At 41.4% G+C, this 27,606-nt stretch overlaps 1 protein-coding gene across 10 annotated transcripts in view; it reads right to left on the reverse strand.

Annotated features, from left to right (window-relative positions):
• Positions 1-27,606, reverse strand: part of CARM1 (coactivator associated arginine methyltransferase 1) — a 63,951-nt gene that overhangs the window by 25,256 nt on the left and 11,089 nt on the right. For all 10 annotated transcript variants that reach the window (XR_013542342.1, XR_013542343.1, XR_013542344.1 and 7 more), the window contains exons 2-12: positions 22,010-22,135; positions 19,934-20,040; positions 19,389-19,493; positions 15,508-15,618; positions 9,846-10,023; positions 8,907-8,997; positions 8,123-8,204; positions 6,320-6,405; positions 5,068-5,157; positions 3,962-4,099; positions 478-567 (exon numbers count right to left, since the gene is read on the reverse strand). Coding sequence is in view for 6 of the 10 variants with exons in the window: in XM_078386676.1 (XP_078242802.1) it covers positions 478-567; positions 3,962-4,099; positions 5,068-5,157; positions 6,320-6,405; positions 8,123-8,204; positions 8,907-8,997; positions 9,846-10,023; positions 15,508-15,618; positions 19,389-19,493; positions 19,934-20,040; positions 22,010-22,135 (1,204 nt within the window). In the remaining 4 variants the exon portion in view is untranslated. The remainder of the gene's footprint in view (positions 1-477; positions 568-3,961; positions 4,100-5,067; positions 5,158-6,319; positions 6,406-8,122; positions 8,205-8,906; positions 8,998-9,845; positions 10,024-15,507; positions 15,619-19,388; positions 19,494-19,933; positions 20,041-22,009; positions 22,136-27,606) is intronic.

The following is a 27,606-nucleotide window of genomic DNA, read 5'->3' on the forward strand; positions in this document are numbered from 1 at the left end:
ATGGTGCATGAGGCTTAACCTGCATATGGGCTGATTTCCAGGGATAAAGGACTCTTCTCAAAACTTTTTTTTTAAACCTCTCATAGTCACAACACTCATCATTCAGCATTTTAGTCAACACTTTTGAAATGTGTGGTGCAACACTTCTTTGGAACCATAAAAAGTTATTTGGGGAAATTATTGCTAACAGTACCCAGGGAAGACCAAAGAATGTCCTAAGACTGTTCTATAAAAAACTGAATTGCAGCAGTGATTTCTTCTTTGTCATTCAACTTGATATTTTTCATTAACTATGAGCCTAGCAGTCCAAATAAATATAACTCTTTCACTGAGCTCAAACATAGTATAACTATGCTTGCAGTAATATGCTTGTTGTCTGACACTAAAGTACAATGGCTTTATCTCACAGAAATTGCTTCTTCAAAATTTCTTCCTACAGATCTGAAAAAAGAGTCATAGGAGCTCACTGTAACACACCTGAAAAATGGGTTTTTCAGATCAAGGAGGTTGCTGGATTTGGAGCCTGTCTGATCCACTTGAGCAACAATACTGATGTCATAACTCTGCCTGAAAAAAAAGAAATAAAGAGATAGATATACCAGTAAGGAGCAATCAGTTCTTTCTGACCACTTAGGTGGGCCATTTCTACCCCTTGGAGACTACAAGTGAACAGAGGAATGAGAGAAAACAGATGATTGTCTACAACCATTTTGTTATGGCTTCAGACCTAGCTATGAAACTGAAACGCTTTGGTCACCTTGGTGGATGACCTGCACCCAGAACTGGATGGGGGAGTGTGTTGCTGATGATTCTGGATATCTCAGCAGGACTTGATACCAACCATAGTATTCTTCTGGGTCACTGCACTGTGAAGGGACTTGGAGGTCCTGACTTGCAGTGCTGCCAGTCCTTGTTAGAGAGATAAATCACTGAATAATTGAGTTTGATGGGACCTAAAAGGCCACTGAGTCCTATTCCCTGTTCAATGCAGGAATCCAAATCAAAGCATATCTGACAGATGGTTCTCCAATTTTTTCCTGAATGCCTGCAGAGTTGGAGTGTTCACCACCTCCCAAGGTAATTGATTCCATTGTCATACTGCTCTTAACAGTTAAGATTTTTTCCCCTGATATTCAGTCTAAACCTCGCTTCCTATAGCTTGAATCCATTATTACATATCCTGTACTCTGCGATAATAAGGAACAGATCCTGCCCCTCTTCTGTATGACTACATTTCAAATATTTGAAAAGTGCTATAATATCTCTCCTGAAGACTAACCATAATGGACTATGGGTTCTCTTCAGCCAGTTCCTTCAATATCCTTGAATCGAATTCATTCAGCCCCAGGGATGTGAATTTATTTAAAGTAGTAAGGTAGTCCTTAACCATTTGTTTATCATTCTCAAGCTGCAATCCTATCCCACCCCTTTGCACCTCACATTTGCCTGGGAGACCATAGGCTGTCTTTTGGGAAAAGACTGAGCTAAAGTAGGAATTAAGCAATTCTGCCTTTTCTTTGTTGTCTATTATCATTTTCCATCCTCACTGACTAGTTGAGCCACTGTTTTTTTCTGTCTTTTGCTACAAATGTACCTGAAGAATGCTTTTTTGTTGCTTGTAGCATATCTTGCTAATGTCAACTCATTCTCAGTGTTTGCCTTTCTAACTTGTCTCTACTTTCCTTGTAGCCCAGCCTTCTTTCCACTTCCTACGTGTGCCTTTTTTGTTCTCAGGTCCTCCCTGCAGCATAGATGTGTGGCTACATTCTGCTTTTCTTTCTTCTGAAATCAAGAACTCAAGAACATGGTCACTTTACACCAGACTTCCTCTTGCTGCTGCTCTTCCTACCAAGTCACCTCTACTGATTAGGATAAATCCAGGATAATTACTCCTCTAGTTTCTTTATCTATTTTTTGCGGGAAAGAAATATCAGCCACACAAGCCAAGAATTTCTTAGAAGGTCCATATTTGGCAGAATTTGTCTCCCAACAAATACCAGGAAAATTGAAGTCTCCCATTACTACTACATTTTTTCTTTGAAACTCTTGCATTTGTTTTTCAAAAGTTTCATCTACAACTTCTTTTTGATTGGGTGGTATACTCCAACTACCATGTTCCTCTTGTTTTTTGCCTGTTATATTAATCCAGATGCTCTCAATGAGAGAACCATGCAAGAGTATGTATTTTTCTATAAAAGAATAAGTGTTTTTGACAGGTAGTGCTACTCCACCTCCCTTTCTGTTCATTCTGGGTTTTTCTGAAAAATTTGTATCCTTCAATTGCTGTATTCCAGTCATAGGAATCATCCCACTAGGTTTCAGTTTTCCCAATCAAATATATTTACCCTCCTGAATTAGGATTTCCAGTTTTTCTTCGTTTCCTATACTCCTGGCATTCACGTATAAATACTAAGACTGTGTGTTTTGCAATCTGCTTTACTTCATTTTTGAAGACTATTAATGGGCCCCATTAGACGTGCTCAGACTGTTCCTCTTTTTGCACATAAGCCTCCATCTATCTTTACCTCTGAGCTTGTGTCTTCTTCCCCCTTCCAATTCAGTTTAAAGCCCTCCTGATGCAGTTCTTCATGCCGTGGCGAAACATATTCTTTCCAGCTCATATAAGGTGCAGACTATCCCTTGTCAGAAGTCCATCTTCCCAAAAGCTCAGCCTATGGCCCCAAAATCCAAACCCCTCATATCAGTATCACCTTTGTGGCCAGTCATTCACCCAAAGGATTTTCTCCCCCCCCCCCCCAGTCCTCTTCTGAGTACTGGTAAGAGGGACGAGAAGATTATCTGGGCCCGAAAGCAGATAATCCTTGAGTTTTCTTCCCAGAACTTCAAAGTCTGATGTGATTTCTTCATAGCTCTTCTTGGCTGTGTCATTTGTTCCCACGTGGATGAGAAGATAGGGACGTGTAATCTGTGGGTTTTATGAGTGATGACAGCCCTTCTGTCACATCCCTAATCTGCCCTCCAGGGCGAAAGCATACCTGGCAGGTCCATGGATCTTCTTGGCATATGCCAGTTCCAACCTCACACATTAGGAAGTCTCTTGTGACAACTACGGTTCTTCTTTTCACAGGGTGTGGTTTCAGTGACTGTGTTTTGCTGAGCTTCAGCCCTTCTCATGTCCTCCTGTGGGGTCTCCTTTTCATGCTGTCTGGCAGACTCCTCGTCAAAAATCTGAAAGTGGCTTTGTAGTTCCACTGGTGAAGAGTGTCTTCTCTCTCTTTTGCTCCTAACTTTTCCATGGTGCTTCCTGCACTGTGTTAGTTCTCTCCTCAGCATTCTCTTCCTCCACTGCTTTGTCTTGCTGTTCTTCCACCTCCAGTCCCCCCACCCCGGGGTGGCTGCTGCTGAAGAGTTCTGTCTATGTAATCTCCATCTTCTCTTATAGTCTTAAGTGTGGCCACTTCCTCCTCCAATTCTTTCACTTTTTCTTTCAAAAGTACTATCAGTTTGCACTTGCTGCAATGCCTGTCTTAAAGGTTGCTAACACACACACACACACACACACACACGCACGCACGCACGCGCGCAAGAGAGAAAAGTCACTTGCTTTTATTAGTCTAAATCTCTGCCCTCTCTGCCTTGGTTTCCCCTTTTATTTTGACTCTTTCTCCAGTAGATCTTTCTTTACTGCCTCTTCCCTGTCCAAACTTCTGTTTGCTTGCTCCCTGGGGTCTGTCTCACTTTTATCCTTCTGCTGTGCTCTGTTAGGAGTCAGGAAACAGAGAGCACAGAAGGTGGTACTGTATTTGGGAGACTTCTGTTTAACGTCCTAGCCTTTGGCATCCCTCAAGGTTCTGTCCCCCGTGCTATTTAAAGCAAAGCAATGCATGCTGCATATATACCATCCCGTAGTGCTTAAAGCTCTCTCTGAGAGATGTGCAACTTAATTATGCAGGCTCCACATTGCTCTTTCCATGTAGCTGAAACCATCCTCCCCACTTACCTCTTGTTGGCGATGAGCAGGCATGTCCCTGAGAGGGTGTCACCAGCCTTAGCAAAAAGTGGAGACTGAAAGAGACACCGAACCTGGTACCAGTGGGTAAGAGGCTCTGTGGGAGCGGTTGAAAGCCAAACGGTCATTCTAGCAGGGAGAGGAAAGCAACAAGATTATGTTCAGAAACGGGAAGAAATCTGGCTGCAGAAATTCATAGCCCAGCCCTCTGATGTGACCACGTCTCCCAGCTCCTAGCATACATCTGACCACAAATCCTGAGAATGCTAACTGTGGCTTGTCATGTGCTGTGTTCATTCTCAAACACTCCTGTTTTTCTCTTTCAGGCTAATATAAGTGATACCACCCCTTATGAAAACTTAATTATGCTCTATTACAGAAGCGCCAGTGGGGCTTTCTTCTTTAAGCTTGGTTCTAATGGATATATCTGAGTACAATAATTCACAATTTTTTAGGATACCCTGATCCTTGTGTTTTTACAGGAATGGAAAGTTTCAAAAAGGAAAATGTGAATTCTGCTACTAATGATTACTGCTGCTGTTTTATGCGTACACTATAAAATCTGAAGTAAACCACAAAATTAATTACAGAAAAAAGCTACCCTCGGAAACACCCCAGAAGAGCAAGGTTGTCTTAGCTGGCACATAAAGACTGCCAGAACGGAGGGAAGCAATATCCCAAAGGATTTTCAAAGCTGATATCTACAACAGGAGTCCATCAGATGCTCAGAACCTCATTTTAGGACAGCACTATCCAAGGGATCTGAGGTCAAAGAATACAGTGGTTTGAGAACAAGCAGAACTTTAATCGGGCTTAAAAACAATGCAACAAGAATTGAGGCTTCATCCAGCTGAATTTCTTTGCACCAAAAAGCATCCTCCAGCCAAGAACAATTCTGGTTCAAAGAAGAACTTCATAATTTCATTCCCTACCAGAATTATTTCTAAATTTCACTGCCATTGGGTCAGACAAAAAGTTTCACATTAATCTACAGAAAGATACAAGTCAAAAGAGAATGTGAAGTATGGAACATGAGTGACAATGATCTGCTTTAAAAAGTTCTGATTCGAGGGAAGCACAATATCACCATCACTTACATTGAACCAATAAAGGCAACATCGAACCAGAAAGCCAATCCATGGACTAGACCTGAATGAAGCATGTGGAACTTGAACGGGATTTCTATTCTGGAAAACAAAAGAAAATGTCTGCCACAGGAAGATGTATTCTCTTCTGCAGTACATGGTCCTCCCATTCAGCACACAGTATAGGCTACAGAGCTGCAAACTCGAAAAAGTCCCATCAAACAAGAGACAAACGACACCTCTGGGGATCTTCCTCTAAACTGTTTCTTATCAGCTTATGACCACCATTTTAGAGTCCTTCCTCCCTGCCCAACTATCACTGAGGACAGCTTGCTCAAGATGCATCCAGTCCAAGACAGGACTAAATATGTAGAACAATATTATTGCCAAACCATTAGAAATATATAAACATATCAGTCAGATGTTCTTATCTAATCATAGCTTAGAAGTTTCAGCTGAATTTCAGTTTTAACTAGACAAAGTACCTCTAAGTTCCTGTAAGAACGAACCTAACTTACCCTTATGGGTAAATTTTGGTTCCAGGAAACGTTTTGTATTTTTTTTAACTTCTTTTCACAGGAAATTAAAAAGACCAACTTCAGCAATAAAGATTGTGCAAAGACACTGAGTTGTGAAAAACCCCAGATGCAAAAATGGCATCCTGAACCTCACAGGTTCATACATTGGCTCATCTTCCTATGTTGTGTATATATTTTTTGTCTGCTAACTGGACAAAAAGGCCAAAGAAGAACTGAACACAAATCTTGATGCTTCCAATACTCTTGTAATGGTAATATTCAAAATACTGTGGGAGAACACTTCAGTCTCTCACAGTTGTCTGCCTCCATTCTCCAGGACTGCCATATGTGAACAAAAGAACTTTAAGGCAGACACCAAACTAAAAAAATGACTGAACAGGAATTTATCAAGGCATTCAACTCTATGTCCTGTGGCTTGAAAGGGAAAACTACTTTTCATCTCATATGAAATTGTCAGTGGATCATGCTCTATAAATGTTGTAATCATCTGCAATTATTACATTCCAACTACATTTCTTCCATTAACTGCAGGTGACATTCACCCACCCAGACATTTGTATGGTGACTCAGCAATTCTGGCAATACTCCATGCATCTGAAAACTGGACTGCAGACTATAGAAGACTATGCCCACCCCCAAACAAAAAAAGAACTGAACACAGGTTAGTTTTAAAGGGACAGAGATGTGGTGCTTCTCTCCCTTTGCTTAAAAACAATAGAAGTTACCTGTGCAAGTCCACTTCTTTGGCATCTAAGAAGTTCACTGTGTATTTAACAGATTTGGCCATAAGAATCCTAATATCAAAGGTGTCCTAAGAAAGAAAAGCACACCAATGAAAAAATACAGTGTGAGCCGGCACTACTGTATTTCTGCTCTCCAACAGTATGTGGGTGTGCATGCACAACTGGAGAAGGCAAGATCTTTTTCCCCTGCTCACAAGATCACTTAGTTGGAAGCAAAGATGGTGACCACTGTTGCCAGGAGAGCTTTCTTCCATACAAAACAATGGCATGAACCAAGGCAGTCCACCACCTCTGCTAATCTAGCTACTTTCTTTGTAGCAGCAGGATCTTAAGGAACAAAGTTTCTATGGGGTTTGTTTGTTTTATGAGATCTGACCAAAGAAGGATTTGGTTTCAGTTGTTGAAGTTAAGATGCCATTGAACTGAGGAAAACATTGTAAACCACATGCTTTTGAAATTGATTTCATCTGTAGGGTAAGGCATGTCTAACAGGGAAACAGAATCAGTATCGTAATACATTTAGACAAATTGCATGCTGCAACCACAATTCTGGTTTTAGCACCGTGAAGACACTGCAGAGTTGGAAAAGGTGAGGGAAGGACAACCAAAATGATACACAAGATCCAACTATTCTCTCATGAGTAACAGTTACAATGGATTGGGCTCTTCCATTTGGAAAATGATTCAAATGAAGCATGATAGAATACTACACAATTATGTTCAGTGTGAAGGAACTGGAGAGGTTCTTTTCCCTCTCTCCCATAATACTAGAAAAATGGGATCATTCAATGCAACCAAATGATCTGAGATTTCAGCCTTATCCTTGAGAGCTTATGCATTTTAAATAGAGGATCAGATACATTCATCACCTTATCCTCTATTGATGTCTGCTAGCTGTGATGATTACCTGGGGTCAGAGGCAGTGTAATACTGAGTTATAGTTCTTGGGATGATAAGAGTTCAAAAAATTTAATTCACTGAGGTGTTGCCTTAAAATTCAAAAGTTCTTTTAAGAGGTGCCTCAAAGACATGCATTAAAAGTGAAAGTAAAGTTCCACCAGAATTCACAATATAACAGAGGAACATGAAGCGGAGGATGCTACTGCACTTATTTTCAGCTTCCCATAGGCCTCAGACTGACCAAAGTGAGGGGGAAATTTTGGATTAAATAGACCTCTGATTCAGAACAGCTCCTTTTACACTGTTCAATTGGGTCAAAAGTGAAATATATATTAAGCAGTCCACTAAATATTTAAAATAATGAACTATAACTTTAATCTATCCGCCACTAATCAGATATTGACTGATCCCCAAGGTTTTAAAAAGTAGGACAATCAGCAAAACATTTTCTAAAATATAAAGAATACACAAAATTCAATACTTTTACCTAGTAATAAAGCTAGGCCATATGCTGCAAGTCATATGGATTAGTTCAGAAGCTGAACTGAGCTGTGTTACTCAGTATGCAACTGATAATGTCTATAGTGATCTCTTAAATCAGACCAGTGTCTACTAAATAGAAAGGAAGATGTCTTAAAAGTAGCCAACAAATTACTAACACATCCATCTCACTGGTTCTTCCAGCAGTGGCACAAAGCAAGTTTCTAGCCTTTATGGGCTTGAAAATGTGCAGACACAAATTTGACAGTATATCTGTCTGCCCACAGCTTTTATGGCTTTCAATTACATTTCACAGCCTCTTCTCATTTCGCTTATCGCCATAAGGTACCATTTTAATTTCTATCAAAACACACAGGGGAGTCTATAGAAAAAGTTAAGACTTACCACAACAGGCTGCCTAAAATATTCATCTACCGCTGCCCCCCGAAGTGCTGACAAATCTACCCCATGAAAGGATGGCTGATACCTGCAAGACAAGACACAGTGAGCTTATGACCTGATAAGGTAACCCAGCAGAGAAATCCAGGAAAGACTGGTATAGAATTTGATCAAGAATTTGACAACCTGGGTCCTTTTTAAGGAGAAAGGAAGGGGGGTATTTTAAAATAAAAAATAAATTAATTAAGGAGATTATAGAGTAGTCTCAAAAACAACAACAAACAAAACCGAACAGTGACACTGGATGAGTCTATGTGGATTCCCTATCATTTTCTAAACTAGAGAAGACCTGAAAAATAATGTTGCTGCTAAAACCTAATAAAGACAGAACCCTTTTGACTATGCAAAACAAAGTTGGAACTTAATATATGTTTGGGCCCAGGGACAGATCAAAGTATAGGGCAAAATGATTGATGTGTTTTTTTTCCCCTTCAATGCTCTCTGGAAACTTGGGAAATGTGGGACTTAATGAGGTCTGAATCTCTGTCCTCAAAAGGGGGAGGGATTTTTTTCTTCTCTCCTTTTTTTCTCATTTCTTTTTCTTTTTTTAAATCTTATATTGTATATTTGTTTGTAGTTGGTAGATTTATATGCTCAAATTAAATAAAAATGATATGATAAAAAAGACAGAACCTCTTTGACACAAATCAAGACTTGTATCTTTTCCATTTTGCTATGGAGATTACATAACTGGGAGAAGTGTGTCAAGTTCCTGGGAAGAGAAACTCACCAAAAATTAGCTTTCGTGAATTGTTCCATGTACAGCTGTTCATCTGTGAATGGTGCTAGATGGACGTCACCGATTGTTGGAAACATATTTCCTAAAACAGAAATGGATACAGAAATAGCATTTTTTTTAAAAGATCTGTGGAAAGATAATGTCCTTTTAGAAAAGCACAAATAAAATTATTATCTATAAGGAGTAGCAGGCAAAATGGAAAATACACTGTGAGAAACAACCACAGTCAGAGGAATAAACATCTTCAGGGAGTTTTGGCAAGAAAAATGAGTGGAATACTGATCAGGTCAAAGATCAAAGTTCTTTCTCTTTGCATTTAAGTTCAACTGTCTGTCAAATACTGTATGTGCTTCCAGAGCAGAATGCTAAAGTGATTAAAGATCTGAACACAATGACCATGCAAGAGAAAATATCTTATTAAAGGACTTGAGAAAATATCTAGACTCTTCTTATTAGTAAGAGATTTGGTTCTATTTTATTTTGGGAAATCTAGCTTTCTTTTAACTGCTATTCCTGTCCAGTTTAATTTTTTATCTTGCTGCCCTTAAAACGTCCAAATTGATAAGTCCTGTTTGCTTTTTAACCTGTTAATCCGATCAAAAGAGCCATGAAATGGCTTTTCCAGTGATGGTGGCTATTTCCCATTATACACTGTTCTTCATTCTTCCCATTTTTTCCTCATTATAAATTATTTGGTTTTCTGTATTTAACAGAAAATGCTTCAAGTGCGATTTTATAGTAGAATGTTACATTAAAATCAACATTGTCTTTTGGCTTACCCAAATTCCAGTGAACATTAAGTTTTCCACAAGTCTCACTGGTTCTCTGCCTGCTCATATGGCCAGCTGGGTTCAACCTGTCAGGAGCCTTGAAGAAACCTCCTCTGATGTTGCCACCCTTCCCACACATGCACAAGTAGAGATTACTTACCACTGGGCTTTAAATACTTCTTGGCATGCAGGTAACTCTCCAGCATACGTTCATTGAAAAGCATATAACCCATTGGCTCAGAAATAATGATGTCCACCTGTTCTGGAAGTGATACCTCCTCTACCTTCCCAGGAATTACCACAATCCGGTCAGTGAGGTTGTTACTCTTGACTAAAACCTGACCAGGAAGAGGAAAAGGCAAGGAAAAGACCTGATGTATACAGATATTTCACTTTAATTCACTACTTAGATATCTACTGGTCAGAAAGAGTTTAAGTTAAGGTCCTTATGCCAAAAATGATAGTATACTGAAAAGGAGACATTGTAGTTTCTTACTTCTAATAGCACTGGAGATAATGACTTGAAGACAAAGTAGATGGTTTGGTAAGCCAATCAGCAAATGGCTAAGAAGTTCATTCTGAATCTAAACAAAAATTTGCTGAATCTAACAAGGCATACTGGCATCAGAAGTTTCACTTCACCTGCTGGATTAATAGTTGCCACACCATCTTTGAAATGTTACCGTTTCCCTGAAAATAAGCCCTACTATGATTTTTCAGGATGTTCGTAATGTAAGCCCTACCCCTAAATAAGCCCCAGTTAAGTGAAACCGCACCCTCCACCATTGTGCAACAACCAGAAGAGGATGATGTGACTGTATTTGAATAAATATAGATTGTACATGAAAAAAAAAGCATCCCCTGAAAATAAGCTCTAATGTATTTTTGGAGCAAAAATTAATATAAGACCCTGTCTTATTTTCAAGGAAACATGGTAGTACTAGAGTATCTGAAAGCTGTCATTGTAGTAAATGAAGTGCACCATCTCAGCCCCACTGCATCAATAACTGATTCAAGACAACTGCTACTTTACAAGTGTGTTTTTCACTCAGTTACAGATATAGATATGGAGGATGGGCAGCTTAAGAATATAATGCACAAAGACAGGTTGGACTTATTTTATTTTCATTTATTTACTCATTTATTAATTAATTTATACTGATGAGGGGGCTCAAGTTGGCTCACAGTATAAAAAAACCAAAACATAATAAATAATACATTAAAAAACCTAAATAGTACTTGAAATGGTCTGGATATTAAAAACATTTAGAAGCAAACCTATTCAGTTAAAAAAAATAGCATTCAGGGGCTCAGTTATGTTTAAAAGCCTGCCTGAATATGTGAGACTTCAACTTTCCATGAAAGGATAAAAGGGAGGAGATCAGCCTAACCTCTCAAGGGAGAGCATTCCATAACCGGAAGCAGTCACAGAGCAACTCTCTCTCAAGTCCCCATCAGGTGTGCCTGAAGTGGCAATGAGACCAAGAAAAGGGTCTCCTCTGATGATCTTAAGTACCAAGAAGACTCATATGGGAACATATGGCCCAAGGACTCCTTTCTGTTGTCCATCTATCAGGAGACAAAAATCTTTCTATTCAAAGCAACTGAATAGAAATGGTTTCTCTGCTGAAGGGATATTTAAATGGGGCACGGGATAAAACTTCTGCTTTTTCTGATGAGTTTTTAAATTGCTTTAATACAATAACAATGGTCAACTGTATTTTTAGTAGCATGATTTACTGTGTTTTAGCTCTGAATGCTTTGTAAATATATTGCTATGGAGCCCTATATACAGCAGGGCACAAATAAAATAGAATCATAGAATCATGAAGTTGGAAGGGGTCTATAAAGCCCTTGAGTCCAACCCCCTGCCCCCATGCAGGAAAAGAAATCAAAGGATATCTGATAGGTGCTTGGGTTAAATTTCTCTAGAATGTCTCCTGTGTTGGAGCACTCATCAACTCCCGAGGTAACTGATTCCACTGCCACCCTGCTCTAACAGTTTCTCCTGATATTCAATCAAAATCTGATTCCTGTAACTTGAGCACATTGTTTCGTGTTCTGCACTCTGGGATCATCAAGAAAAGATCCTGCCCCTCCTCTGCATAACAGCCTTTCAATTATTTGAAAAGTACCATTATATCTCCCCTCAGTTTTCTTTTCTCAGGGCTAAACATGGGCAGTTCTTTCAACTTTTCTCATAGGGCTTGGCCAAAAGGGAGCTTCTAGAATGACCTCATGTCCCTCTGCTTTTATTCTCCAGTGGACCTTCCTGAGAAGAGCTATGGAGTATGTATGTGGGGGATGTATAAAGAAGCCCTTCTGATTACTGGGCTGGGAGGGCATCCATCCCTATTGTTCCTGCTGTCAGGAACCAGGAGAAATACTTCCTCACCATGTGATCCCCCTGGGATACCAACAGGTCTACCACCAGTTTGCCTAGATGTTGGGTGATCCAGCTGAACACCTGAGATAACAGACTTCATTCTGTTTGGTCCATGTCCTACGGACTCAGCCAATCTGCTTGGGTGTTCTGAATCCCCTTGATGTCCTCTGCCTCTAGTGAGAGGAGACTGGACCCCATTCCAGAAGGGAGGTCACTTTCTGTTCAGATTTTGAACCTCCTTGATGGTTCACAAAGGTTTTTGCTGATACATTGTCCATTTGGATTAGAACTGCCTGGTTCTGTACTAGGTGTGAGAAGCTGAGGAGAGCTAACTTGACTGCTCTCAACTCTAGCCAGTTTATGCTATGGTCCTTTACTTCCTTTAACCATTTCCCCTGTGCCATGAGGGACCCTATGTGGGTGCCCAGCCCCAAAGGCTGGCAACAATTATAATCTGAATTTTCTGTGGCTGAAAGGTCTGCCAGTTGAAGAAGTCCACTACTAGGGAGATGTCTGTATCTGGAGTGGTACCATTATCCTTCTTGGGCTTTGGAGTGCAAGCTATCTTTGAAAGGGGTGCAATAAGCACTGTAATGGTAGTCTATGAAAATGGGCCTAGGGAACGCAGTCCATGATGGTTACCATGGAGCCCAACAATTCGCTAGAAGCATTAGAGGGGGAACACTTGTGGGTTGTCATCACCTGCTGTACCTGTTGGGCTATTTTCTCTCTTCTGTTTGTGGAGGGGAATATCTTGACTGTATGAGTGTCAATTATCAATCCCAGATGTTGAATGAGTTGAGAAGGAATAGGCTAACTCTTTTTTAGGTTCACCAGGAAATCATGTCTTGGTCAGCTGAACATCCCTGATTCCCTGTTCCATAGAGGGCTCCCTTATTAAAATATTATGTAGGTTGCACAGTTGTTTCCTGCCTCTTAGAATGAGCATGGGGCTATCTCTTCAAGCTCCTCCCCCTTCCCTGCTGCATGGCCAGGATGGCGCCTGCTGGAAGAGAGGCATGTTTGATCCTTAAGCCTCACCTTTGAAGCTTCCAAGAGGAATCCCCAAGCAGACGTACCTCATGGTGCCCTCTCAGGGAACTGGAATTGCATGGGTAGGGGTCAGGAGTTCTTTGCTGGGAACAGTGTGGCTCTGGGCCCACTGGCGGGAATCTGTAATTGTCCCAGTAATGGCAGGACTGGCTTCCTTCACCACGATGCTTTCATTCCAGTTACGAAATTCTGGGTGTCTATAACTGGGGTGCGTGCATGTGTAGATCACACCTTGATTAGTTTCACTAGAGTTTGATATTCCCCTGACAACCCTATGCTATCATCCACATCTGACATCTCAAGAGGAAGGATTAATGGACAGAGAGAAATCCCAGTAGAAAGGAATTCATTCTTAAGGCAGTATAAAAAAAGGAGTGAGCGGGAGACAGAGAAATTAGCATCCTATCAAGGCAAAGACAGAAATATGGGACTGCCCCTCCAACTAGAGGCGGAACCTCGATAGACGATTGGGCTTTAGATCCTGTCTACTGAGGTGGATGGGAGGAGCAAGCTGTTGCGAGGATGCCCTTCTACCACCGTACGAAACACTGTATTCTGGAGAACAGGAGGATACCAACTACTGGAGACAAGAGTGTCAGAGATGCACCAGAAACAGATGGGTGGTACAGGAACCCATCAGTGGTTAGGGAAAGAGAACAAAGCAGCCGGCAGAAATGATCCATGGCTTCAGGTGCCTCTATACTAAAGCTCACAGCAGATAAAGAAGTCTTTACATAGGAAGGCAAATAGGATTTACCCAACATTACTAAAACCTGGTGGGATAACACTCATGACTTTAATGCAGTGACTGAAGAGTACAACTTATTAGGAAAGAACAATAGCACTGTACGGAAAGACTGTGTATCTGTGAGGAGATCCACCAGTTACAGTTGTGGAAAATAAAGGGCACTGGGATTTTTTAAAGTCAAAGATGATGGAAGAGAACAGTAACATCACTGTGGGGTGTGCTATAGATCTCCAATACAGCCTGAACACTTGAATGATTCCCTTCTAAATCAGACTACCTAACTTCAAAGAAGAAAGATGCAATAGCTATGAGAGACTTCAATTGCCATCATCATTCTGGAGAGAAGTGATAAGCAGGATGTTACAGAATTCTGTCCTGCTTCCTGTATTATTCAACATTAGAGATGTCCCAGGCATGTTGTTGCACCCACACAGGTGTTGTGTGGGCATCGTGCCCACTTCTCCTACACACTTCCTCCGGCGACATGCGCTTCCCTCCTTGTGCCCCCCCATGTGAGTGGCCATTCACCTTTTGCAGCCTGGTCTTCCGTCTTTCTCCTTCTCCCTCAGCTGGCCACACAAAGACAACCTCATTTGAGAGGTTGGTTGAAGGAGAAGACAGAAGAGCAAGTTGCAAAAGGTAACATATTCCACACTCCCTATTTTTTTCCAATTTTTCTGGGAAAAAAAAGAATGGCTTTGGAAAAAAGTAGAAAAAACCCATTTCCCCCCAATTTTTCTGGGTTTTTCCCAGGCCTTCCCATCCCTAATCAAGAATGTGATGTCATGGTATAAAAAGCAAATGCAATGCTATGTCACTTCAACTGAATTATGTATCCAGATCAAGGGAAGTAACAGTATCACCTTGTTCCAAAATGTTATAGCCCTTGCTTGAAATATTGTTCTGGGCACCACAATTTTAAGAGAAATATTAAAAGCTGGAATGTCTTCAGAGAAGACTGACCAAGGTGGTAAATGGTCTAGGGAAAAAAAACTGTTATGAGAAGCAGTTAAGGAAGCTGGCAAGTTTACATTGCAGAATGAAAGACTGAAAGGTGATATATCCTTTCACTAAGAGGTGAACGATCTGAACGGCTGCTCTAGGGGTGATGGAGCCAGACATTCTATGGCCCCAGAGCAAGGCTCCCTCTAAGGAGTGGTCCTGTGTGAGCGATTCTGCTCCCCTCTGTGCAGGGCTCTTCCTCCTCCATGCACAGACAGTGACAGTTTTCAGCCCCTTTGGTTTTTGTTGCAATGAAACCCTTGTGCGCGGGGGCCAAGTCATGCGCGCAAGGGGCAGAGCCCCACCCAGGAGGGCTAAAAATTAGCGGGAATGTTGTCTCAGAGGATTGTGAAACCACCTGAACTAAAGGATTCAAATCTCAAGAAAGGAGATTTCATCTAAACATTAGGAACAATGTCTTGACAGTAAGAGCTGTTCATCAACAGAATAGACCATCTCAAAAGGTATTACAGGACTGGGAGGATTTCAGAGACTAGATATCTGTTTGTAGGGAGGCTTCAGCTGTTTATTTCCTCCTTTCGGCTTTATAATACTATCATGCTAGGAACCCCAGTGTCCCAAGCAAGGCTGAGACCCAGGAAATCACCCCATCAACCTGGACGCTTCACTGACCTCTGCATGCTGAGCCATAGTGCTGGCTTCAACAGCATAGACCTTTCTGGCTCCAGCTTGGGCAGCAAAAAATGACAGGATACCAGAGCCGCAGCCAACATCTAATACAATCTGGAAGAAAAGGATTGACAAAAAGAGGCAAAAGCAGAGTCAAATTAATCACTATATAAAATGAATTAATCTTACCTCATTTAATAATTAGTAATAAATTATGTAAGCCATCTTTTACTGGCAACCACAAAATCTCAGAGTGGAATTCCTTCCATCCTTGAAAGCTGGATTTTCTAGACCCAGGATTCTTACATAAGTACATGTTTACATGCTGCTTTTCAGAACAAAATGCCTGCTCAAGGCAGTTACAAAATTAAAACAAAAAATTACAGTAATAAAGCGTCAGAACAAAATATCCAATGGCTGAAACTCTGCAGATTATTTCAGCATACAGTGGTACCTCGCAAGACCATGGCCTCGCAAAACAATGAATTTGTATGACGACGAGGTTTTGCGACCGCCATTGCGCTTTGCAAAACAGTGTTTCCTATGGGGGAATTTCGCTATACAAGTAGGACAGCGCGCCCAATTCCCCTCCTCCTCTTGGCTTCCCTCCCCTTCCACACCAAGCGACACTTACCGGAGATGTAGGGGAGGCTGCGAGGGGGCGGCTGGGGAGTGGGGGGTATCGCGAGCGGCTTCGCAGACTAACGGGGTTTCCCGGCACAGTGAGGCAAGCCCAGGATTTCCCCTTGCCTCCTTACAAGAGCGGGACAGCACGCACTGGTTCCCCTCCACCCCTTTTGCTTCCCTACCCGCCCACAGCAAGCAAGTCTAGGATTTCTTGGCTGCTTCTCATCACCCGAGTGGGAAGCGCACGCCGCCTCCCTGCCTCCTCTTGGCTTCCCTCCCCTCCCCTCCCACACCAAGCAGCGTTTACTGGAGGTGCGTCTGGGGAGTGGCTTCAGGGGCAACCTGGGCTACTTGGGAAGCTAGTGACAGCGAGGTTTTTCCCGGGCTGATAGCGGAAGGAATTCCCTCCCTGGGCGCTTTTAGCCTCAGTTTTTGCCCTTTCGGCAGGGCGGGGGAAGCCCCTGGGGATTTCCCCATCTCTGTGCAGAAGGCCATTCCTTTCACCGTCAGGCAGGGCAGGGGTTACTGGGACGTGGAGGGAGAGGTCCCCTTTGTTTTTGCCAGCCACATGCGCACGCAGGAGCTTCCTTCCAGCACTGAGCAGGGGTTTCCCGGCCTGGGGCTTGGGAGGGGGAGGTTCCCTCGTTGCTAGACGGTCCGTGTCTAGCAACTCCTTTTGTTTTTGCCAGCCATGTGGGCAACGAGGAGCTCCCTTCCAGTGCTGAGCAAGGGTTCCCCTGCCTGGGGGACGAGAGAGGTTTTGCCGGCTCCCTTTCACCGCAGCACGGGAGTCCCCCGGACGGAGTTGAGAGGGGAGGTCCCTTGGGCATTAACTGGGGCCAGGTGGGCATGGAGGAACTCCCTTCCACCAGGGGCTATCAGCAACATGAGGCTTGCGGCGGCAGCCAGCCATTGTTCAGTTTAATTCAACAGCTGATTGGCGGCTCCGCAAAATGGCTTTCCTAGGGTGTTTTCGGCACCGATGCTTCAGAAGACAGCGATTTAAAATGGCTTCCCTATGGGTGATCTTCACATAACGACGACTATTTTCCCCATTGGAAAGCATTAAACGGGTTTCAATGCATTCCAATGGGGAAACTCTTTTCACAAGACGATGATTTCGCTAAACAGCGAATGATGCTATTAGCAAGGGCAACTTTCTGGAAAGTAAGCATCCTACTTCTGTCCTAAGGATCCCATGACTCCTGTGTAATCTCTTTCATTATCACAAACTGCTGCTGCTAGGATGATTTTACTGAGAGCAGTGATTTTCTGCAATTAAAGACTATGGCCTTTTTCAAACCAATCCATCTGTAAGGTGGTCCCAGAGGATAGTTTTGCATCATTCCCTTGTGCCTTCTTGCCCTAATTGTTCCCCAAGTGATTTCCCATGGATTACCCTAAGCCTGGAAGGTGGCCACACCACCTTCTGCAAAGCCACCAACACCAACAGAATCACCAATAGATGTAGAAGAAGAGAGGATAGCAGAACAGAGAGGACAGTCTTGCCCAGAAAGTCCAGAAGGCAAGGTGCAAAGAAAAGAGTCTAGAAAGGAGGAGAGAGATCCTGAAGTTATAAAAGAAGAAGGAGGGAAGGGAGAGGACTGATGGCAGTAGGTAAGGTAGGTAGGTAAGTAGGCAGGCAGGCAGGAAGGAAGGAAGGAGAGGAGATCTAGTGGAAGCACTGGAGTGGCCCAAGCTGAGCTACAGAAGACCATAGCTACAAGTTTCAACCCAACTAAAGCGGAGGAGGAGTCAGCAGATACCCTCAGAACCCGGCCAGTGATTCCCACTCAAACCCAGTTGTAATGTTGGAAGAGTTTGCAAAATGTAAACAGCCTGCGGCAGCCAGAAACTGAGATATGGATCATCCAATGCATGGCCTTTTGCAACGGATGACAGAAGCAGAAACAATTTTAAGCCCCCAGGTACTTGTAAGAGGAGAGTGAAGTAACCTTTCTTAATCTTTGGACTTAAAGACTGCCTTCAAGAGGATTTGTACAGCTAGAGTAGTTTATAGTTATTTTGTTGATTACATTATGTCTGGACCATTAGACCCCTTTGGTGCCCCACTCCCTATGGAGGACTTGGGGGGACACACAGACCATCTCATGTTCAGTCTTTCATCATTTTTGCCACCAGAAATAGTTTAGGTTTAATTTGCTCTAAGAGTCACTTCTTTGTCTCTGTGGGAGTGCAGGGTATCTGCAAAGCTCTCATCCAGTACCATATTTCAAATAAATCAATTATTTCCTGTCAACTTTCTTTATTGTTCAGCTTTCACAACCATTATATAGTGATAAGAAATATAATAGAATGGATGGTCTCGGTCTTGGTCTTGAGTGACACATCTTTACAACTGATGATATTTTCTAATTCACTGCTGCCCTTCCAAATGTCAGTCTTGTCTTGCTTTTTTGTCTATGATCTCCATTTGCATTAATGACTGAACCAAGGTATAGAAAATCTTTAACAATTCCATTTTATTTCTGTTTAATTAACCAACATTGCCACCATCCTTAACCTTGGTTTAAATTTCTCTACCCTTTCATGGATCTTATGGAAAAGATCTCATTTCTGCTGTAATTTTATCTTCTTTGCTGTCATTGTTTCTATATACACCAATCACTGAAAAGTTGACTCTATTTCTATCACAGCAAAAACTTCCAATCTATCACTAACAATTTTAAGAGTTTCATCTGCTATCCATCAAGACTTTTTTTCTTTTGATGAGAGGAATAGTTTTTATATCTCTGGTTTTGATCCATAATTCTTCTGCTTCATGGTTTAGAAGTAAAGTTTAGTAATGCAGATCTTTATATGGAATTTTTTAGAAATATCATCCAAATCATATTTTGACATTATGATAGTTTCAGTGTTTTTCAGTTGTACTCCAATTTTTGATCTTACTCAAATTTCAAGCCCCTTCATGGATTGCTGCCTTGTCGTGATGAAGGGGCTTGAGTAACTCAGAGAAGCTATGGGCTATGCCGTGCAGGGACACCCAAGATGGACAGGTCATAGTGGAGAGTTTTGACTAAACTTGATCCACCTATCATCTTCCATATATTCCAAATAAAATTCTTTATGAGAACAGTACAACTGTGGCTTCAATATCAAACTTAAACTCATATATTTAAGGAGAAAATTCATTATAACAATTTACATCTACAGCACATTAGGAATCTACCTGCATTCATTTGCATCACAAATACAGCACACAGTGACAACAAGTAATTAGACAATCATTCCCTTACCTTATCTTTAAAGTCACTATGGTTCTGCAGGATTGCTCTCTGGTATGTTCCTGTTCTGACATAATCCTGCATCATATTTTGCTGCTGAGACAAGTATCCATAAAACTGAAAAGTAAAACAGTCTTTGCTAAAGTCCCTGTAGTCAAAACTGTGACCTGTTGGCTTTCAGCATACCCCCACCCCGACAATTCCTTCTCATGTTTAACACGGAGCACACAATAGATCTGTCTGAAATGCTGACAAAATCCTACCCATCTCTCCAATTTTAACCCTCCTTTAGTATTTGAAAAAAGGGAATGAGGGATTGCGAAGAGTGAGTTCTATGCTGCCTTTCTCCCATAAAGGGACCCAAGGTAGCTCAAACAATATTATATTGCGATATACTGTACTGTTTCTGTGGAAGGAAGACGCAAACAAAAAGCAGGCACTCCTAATTTGCAGAATTAACCTATTTAAAAATTAAAACATTTTTTAAAAAAAATTCAAACGACAATTAATATACACTGGACATTGACCCCACTCCCCTCAGCTGTTCATCTACGCACCTGGAAGTACTGCACAGCAGAGGATTCTTCCGTGCGCTCACTGAACACTGACTGTTCCACGTTGTGGCCTCGGCAGTTTTTCAATATATTATAAAATGAGCAGAAGTCTGAAAGTGAAGCCAAGCGGTGCCCCTTTAGCATTCAAATGTTTTAATTCAGAGCTAACCCAACCAAGAATGTGGAGAACGTCTGACTAGCAAGCAACTCCCTTTGGGGTTGAAAGGGAAACTGGGCTTGGAGAGAGAGAGAGAGAGAAAGGAGATAATCCATTTACATGGAAGGCTATGTACCGTATATTCTAATGTTGTGGGCAGGAGAAAGAGCATCCTCTTTCTATCACACCTTACAATCTACGATAGCTGTCAACACAGCACTAAGTCCTCATGGCTATATTATGTGCCATGAGGATTCACTTGGTCAGGCCCAATGAACATGACTCAACAGGATCCCAATAAACCACAGTCAAGGCACTGGCGGTGCATGTCAAAATGTGGCCTTCCTAAGTACAGCCATGAATTCAGGAAGATTCTTTGCTTCCACGTAAACAAAGCAGAGTGCTGAATACCAACCTAAAGTTTTTTAAGTTTGTAGACGTTGGCATTTAGTACCAATGGCCGTCTTTGATCAAAAGAGCAGTACCCAACTCATGGCAGCTCTTTCAGCATATACATAATATGTTGCACCTCCCACTGAATGTCTGGAGCTCTCTTTGTTTCTGCTCATAAATATGGTAAAGTTTGGTTCCCAGCTTCTTGGTACAAAGGAGCCCCTTTCCAATCATGTCAGTTTTTCACTGCCAGTGATGGCCTTAGCTCTTCACTAAGTGACACGAAGCAACCTTCCGTTCCCATGGTGGTCCACTTGTGTTAAAATCAGTCTATGCCCATATTACCATTTTCTGAGTAAAGTATGTAAATACAGAATCTGAAAACAGGAGCAGAATTTGAACCATACAACTATTAGTTTTGACTTTAGAATTTTCTAATCCTCTATATTGCAAAGATGTTAAGATCTTCAGTCAATTTCCTGGCAAAGCTAGTTTCCTGATCTACTGCCCAACTATGTCCCGCCTATGTCCCAATAGGAGGGAATGGGATATTAAGATGATCAAGTTAGAGTTTTCCCAACAATATAACTGCTTACTGATGTCCTCCAATTCATGCTAGGGTTGGTAAAGTAGGTGGAACAATTAAAACAAAACTTTCATAAAATATTCTTTGGTTTTATACTGGTTTTAGACATGTTTCCTCAGTTTTGTCATGAAAAGTTCTACGGCCAAAAATGTAAGCTTACTGAATATCACATTTATGACGCTTATCATTTTCAACTCCCCATCCCATTCCCATATTTTACAAGTTGGCATGACCGTCTTCAGCTCTACATGGGATTTATTTGTTATTACTTTTAAAATATATGCACTATAAAATGTATATCTTCTTAAATCACGGCAAAACAAAACATGAATAAAACTGTCCTTGTTTACTTAGAAATATGCTGTACTGTGTTCAGTGGGGTTGACTTTCAGATAAGTATGTTTTAATCTGCAGTTAAACTTATACATTGTATATTTAATGTTCTTAAAATAAAAAGAATGAAATTTAGGTGAAACTAATCAATGTTATATAATTTCAAAATTTTGCCCATACATTTGAGGAGAATAATGACACCCTCATGGCCCCATACAACTTTTTCAGATAGCTTACGCCTTCAGCAAATTCAAGGACCAATATCTCCTGAATCCTGTTAAGCACATCCCATGACAGGTAACACAGGGCTGAAAATTAACTTATCAAAAGACTTCAGCCAAATCTGACACATCTTGAAGAGCTGCAGTGGCAGTTTCAACAGTACAATTGTTCCAATAGTACATGATGGTAGTACAGATTCTCTTTGATACCTGCCAGAATGCTTTAAACATGAGATGTCCTATCCTGGGACCAGCTAGTTGAGTAGATAACTGAACTAGAAAGCTCCCCATATTAGCAAGCCATGCAAAATCTTTTTATTTGCTCAAGCAATAAAATTATTTCTTTGCATCCTGAGTAAACATCTGTGAGTAAATCTTCCAGTACTTACCACTTGGTGTTGCAAACTGTATAAGGACACTATTACATCCCAGGGTGATAATGAAGGATTGCTTGCCCACTCGGCTGCATTCTGTCTCCTTTGATACAGAACATTTAAACACACAAACATCATCCTCTATGGAGAAAAAAAAAAGAAAGGAAAGGAGGAAGATGTCAATGATTCAATCACACACTCAACATTTTGGTTTTGTTGTAAGATAAATATTTCATACCCCATGTAGTTCATGGCAGTATGATAGAAATGTGGGTGCAATGTTTAAAACACCCTATCATTCTCTGTTTCAAACTGTCTTTCTCTCTATCCCATTAGTTTTTTACTCATAAGTTCTATAGAAATCAAAAGAGTGCTCAAAAGTTCCTGAGAGAAGATAATCAGTATTTACATGCAAGAAATATTATACGGTCATAATTACTAGCTATTAATATCACGAAGGCCTTACTGGATTAGGACGGGGTGCATTTATCCCAGCATCCTGTTTTTCAGTGAAACATTTCAGACCACAAGCAGGACTTGAAGCCAGCAGTACTCTCCTACAGTACTAATGATCTATGCAGAACAAAGTCTCATTTTATAGTACATGGCAATTTCAATAATGTTTAGAAAGCTGAATAAATCTTCCTAATACAGTTAAATCTATGCTTCACACTTCCCTGCATTCTCTAAGTTTGCTCTTTTCTTGAACTGAAAGAAAATAGTTCTGAAACTATATGCCAAGGCACACCAAGATACCACGAAAGAACTTGTGTTATGAAAAAAGAAAGAAAAGCTAGGAGCCTAGAACAGTCATCCACAGGAACCGCCATTTGTATGCCTGAAGTCTTGCCTCCTCCTATGTCTTTAGCACTCCCTGAATGGAGAGGGTCTATTTATTCATAACAGTTGTGAAAGGCATAATCTATTTACATCTTCAATTAACTTTACAAACGAAGTCAGCAAGCACAAGTTGCTTACTTGTAACTACAGCTCTTCAGGTAATCATGTGTGAACTCATGCCTGCAGGTCTTGCTGAGCCTGTGCAGAATACTCCAGAATGTTCTCTAGATGAACATGAGCATTTTGATGGGAGCCCTGCCCACCAAACTGTACATGTCTGTGTCATTTTCCCTCTTCTTACCTCAGTTCCTGGTCTACCACGTCAGGGCAGAAAGCCAAAGAAACTGAGACATCCCAAAGAGAAGAGGAGGGTGGGCTGGGCGAGTTCACAGAGGACTCCTCAAAGAACTCCAGTGACATGTAACTAACCTGTCTTCCTTGGTTGTACTCGCGGTGACTCAAGCTCACCTGTAAGGATGGTGGATGGATATCTCAGTACAGTGGATAAGTACCATCCCAGGAACCAAGCTGCCCAGGAGACCCCCTTTACTGTGGAGAAGCCGTTGCAGGCCACAGGATGGCTGCAGTCTTTAACCTCTGAAAAGCACTACCACTGGGATAACTTCAGCAGCAGGGATTTCATCTGGAAATTAAAGACTCTCCCCCGTCCCAGAGGCCCCAATGGCTGAACTGTTGCACAGCTCAGTGGTTTAGGTATTTGGCTGCAGAACTAGATGTTAGGAGTTCAGTTCCTCACAGTGCCTCCCTGACAGGGGATGGAGACTCGATGATCCATCGAGTCCCTTCCAAATCTGCAGTTCTAAGATAACAAAAAGAATTCTATGGGAGCCTTGGGAGCAGAGGACTGGAATTTTTTTTTATTTCTGAAAAATAGTCACAGCTGATTATATCATTAGCCTTACAAAGCAAAATTTATGGAAGGATTTCAGCTTTGTCTATCATGGTATGGCTCTACTCACAAAATAAATCCAATCCTTAATTGGAGAGTTGACATATAGACAGGATTAGCTAGAGAATCTGGCAAGCAAAAAGTTAATCAGGCAAACAGTCAGAAACAATTTGGCCCCAGTGAAAAATTTTGGCCAATGAGGCTCTTGCACTAGTACTTGCTCCCTGACCATAATCATAGTTCTGCTACTCAGAAATCTGCTATAACTCCATTCATATCAAGGCAAGGCCCAATTTCAGCTTCAATCTAATTTGCAGTCCACTCCACTCCTCTTTTGGAAACCGTGCACTATACTGCAACCTGTGACAACTGAATGCCAATGAGATGCCTTTTCGGCAACCGAAGACTTTGTGTATCTAACCCTCATGACAACAGTAGGATAGTTCTCTAGCCTTCTAAACAGCATACAGTGCATCCTGTCACAGATAAGGCACAATTACAATCAAGGTTCCCCTCTAAGGTGTGTGCCAGCGCACACATGTGCTTGCCTTCACCTCCCTCCGCACAGCAGGAACCCCACAAGACAGACAGAACTGCTATGAACTTACAGAAAAATATTAAGGTTTCACCATATGAAAGCTGTAAACACCCATGCTGGAACAAGATCACCAATACAATGACTTTTCCATTACACCTGATCAATTTTATCAGAGCACTTTTACAGACACCTATAAATATATATAGTTTATCCACCTCACTGTTCATCCTACTAATGTTACCACTTCGAACTAAAAGGTTTGAAAAAAATACACTTGAAAAGACAGTCTGAAGCACCAGTTATAACCACAGTAACTGAAGAGTAGTTGCAGCAGCGATCTGATTTATTTCCAGCCTATCTATTATGTTCCTCATCTTCCCTGGAAGCAAAATTGTTCACGCATGTACAGTACGGCTCCCTTATCTGTAGAATCAGTATCTGATGAGTCACTTATCCACCGTCTGCAAATATTAATTTAAATAATTAAAAGTATTTTTTAAAGTGTGTGTGTAGGGGGAAATCATATGTTTTACCAGAACTGGTCACTAGAGGGAGTTGGTGAGACTGTCTTATCAAGAGTACATAGCATGATCTCTGCCTGCTAAAGGCCTCTCTCTCTTGCAAGCTTTCTCCCTGGAGAAGGTGGTGGAGGCTCGTCCTACTTGCTGGTTTACCCAGAGGTGTTAAAAGAAAAAAGAAAAAAGAAGAAGAAAAGGGGGGTCAGTGAAGGGTAATCTAGGCCTGAAGCAGGATGGGGGCATCTCCAGTCAGCTTGCTTTACATTGAGACCTAAGAGCACAAACAGCTCAGCATGCAGGTAAATAGCCTCCAGGGTCTGCCTTCCGTTCAGGTAAACCTTTGGGTTTGCACGGACTGAAGGGCGGGCTGGGGGGGGCTTTGTTTCTATATATTCTGGATAACTGTCAAGGGAAGGGAGGGCACCTGGTTTGGAGAAGGAAATGTTTGTTATAATCGCATTTTCCAGTATCAAACCCCTACAGATACGAGGGTCCTATTGTAGTCATGTGATGATCAGGAAAGTGTAAGCTGCTCTGTAGACATCAGAACAAATCATTGGGATAGATGGATTACAAACTATTTCAAGATACAGAGACTGAGAAGTTACAGAGATTGATCAAAGGAGCTTCTCTGAGTCCCTGAGGAACAGGGCTAGAAGTTCTGATCCCACCCTTCTACAATTCTAACTAAGGTTAGTCTATTACTGTTTTCTGTCTCCATTGAAATCCTTTTCATTAATGTATTTCTTTGAAGATAACATATAATAAAAGCTAAACAACACCTCTATCAAGTTTTTTCTGGACCCATTTAAGGGGTGCAGTTAATCACTAAAATATATTTGAACACTTAAAAGAGTGATTTACAAATAGAAACATTTAAGCAAAATGTTTTAGCTTTTGCCTTCATCAATTGCTTTGGTAAAATTGTATCCTATTTTAAGGATAAACCAAAGATGTCATTTTGGGACATCTTTGGTTTGGTTGTTTATTTATAGGCTGCCTTTCTCCTGATAAGGGACCTATATACATTTTGCTTTGGTAAAATTGTATCTCCTATATATATGGAGATATATATATATAGGTCCCTTATCAGGAGAAAGGCAGCCTATTTTGCCTTCATCAATTGCTTTTTTTACCAAAGCAAAATGTATATAGGTCCCTTATCAGGAGAAAGGCAGCCTATAAAACAAACAACCAAACCAAAGATGTCCCAAAATGACAATAATGCCTTTTCTGTAATTTGGACTAGAAAAGACTCAGCCCACTTCTTTCCCAGAGTTCTGTAGATTTGGACGATGGAGACGGCATCAAGTGAGGAAGCTGCTGTTTGTTCTGACATAGCATGAAAGGGACTCAAGATCTGTGGGCAACAGGTGCTTAATGGCTCATTTTACAAAACACATCAGAAAATAATAAAGCTAATATATCCTACCCTAGGGATTAGGAAAACTAGTTAGGGGGCTGGCATGTCTCTGAAGCGAATGGTCCCTTGTTCCCTTGCTGCCCAAACAAACTCTGCCTGACTCATGAGAAGACATACATTTGCTTGCTGTCCTGTGGAACTGTGCTGGAGGATACACTCTGTGTATGCCCCCAGAACCACCTCCCTGTTAAGGTATGAGTCTTAGGGCAGATTAGCTTTGTTATTTTCTGATGTGTCTTCTGCCTAAAAACACATCAGGTCAATTTGCTCCTGTATTTTAAAAGTCTGTTCCTTTTAACCATTGGAACTTTTACTTTTTCATCCTGTTGATTTTTTTCTTTTTTCATAAACTACAGCAATATTTTCATGCAGTTGTCTGGATTTTGATGGAGAGGGCCGATGATACCAAAACCAGTCAAGCTACTGGGATTTTCCACAGTGTTTCTGCACCTGATAATGGTGGCATCTATTTTGCAAGTTTGGTGCATCCATTCTCGGTGCCAAGTCTTGGAAATTTCTTTTTTTGTGTTCAACCCTCAAGAGCACCTCAAAGTTTGGAAGATCAAACAGGTGTTGGGAGTCAGTTAGTTCCTGTCAAACTTCCACAGTCTTTGCCACATCTGACTCGCACTTGGCATTCCCACTTCAGGATAAGCAAGACAAGTGTGGCTGAGGGCATATAAAGAGAGAAGCTTATGGCCTACCCCAGGGGTCCCCAACCTGGCACCGGTCTGTGGCCTAGGCAGGACCAGGACGTGGACACAGATTTCCTGCCCCCGTGTGAACAGGCCCCCCGTGCACACATGTCATGGTCTGCACATGCGCGTGCCACGCCCCCCATGAGTGCACCATATGTCCCCCCTGTGCATGGCCCCTGCCCCCCCAAACGGTCTGCAGTTGGGGTATCACTGGTCTACCCCTAGCTGCAACTTACTTTAATGTGTTTTACTGTATTAAGTACAGTAATAAGATTTCATTCCTTGTGTGTTCAGGGGAAACATCTTATCCACCTGGTTTCCCAGTACCTATCATGGACCCAAACAACTTTTCTACTTCTCACCTAGCAGTCCTCTTCTCCTTGAAAAATGTGGAAGCACATTCATTTTAAGAACTAATCTTAAGTAAGATTACAAATGCACGAGTGAAGCAGAGTGACCCAAAAGATGTCACTTTAAATATACAGTAAACACAGAGACACCAAACTGGAGTTTGTATCTGAAATGTTGAGTGGTTCCAGCAATTCTAGAACTGGTGCGTCCTTGTATTTAAAGGAGATATCCGTGTGTATAAAACATAAGCAATAAATAAAACACATAAAGTTTTAAAATTTCAGTCAGATCATTTATTTAGTTAGCTTGATCATTCCTGTGCCACCTTACTGTA

The sequence above is a fragment of the Pogona vitticeps genome, chromosome 2 (assembly GCF_051106095.1).
Source record: "Pogona vitticeps strain Pit_001003342236 chromosome 2, PviZW2.1, whole genome shotgun sequence".
Classification (NCBI taxonomy): Eukaryota; Metazoa; Chordata; class Lepidosauria; order Squamata; family Agamidae; genus Pogona; species Pogona vitticeps.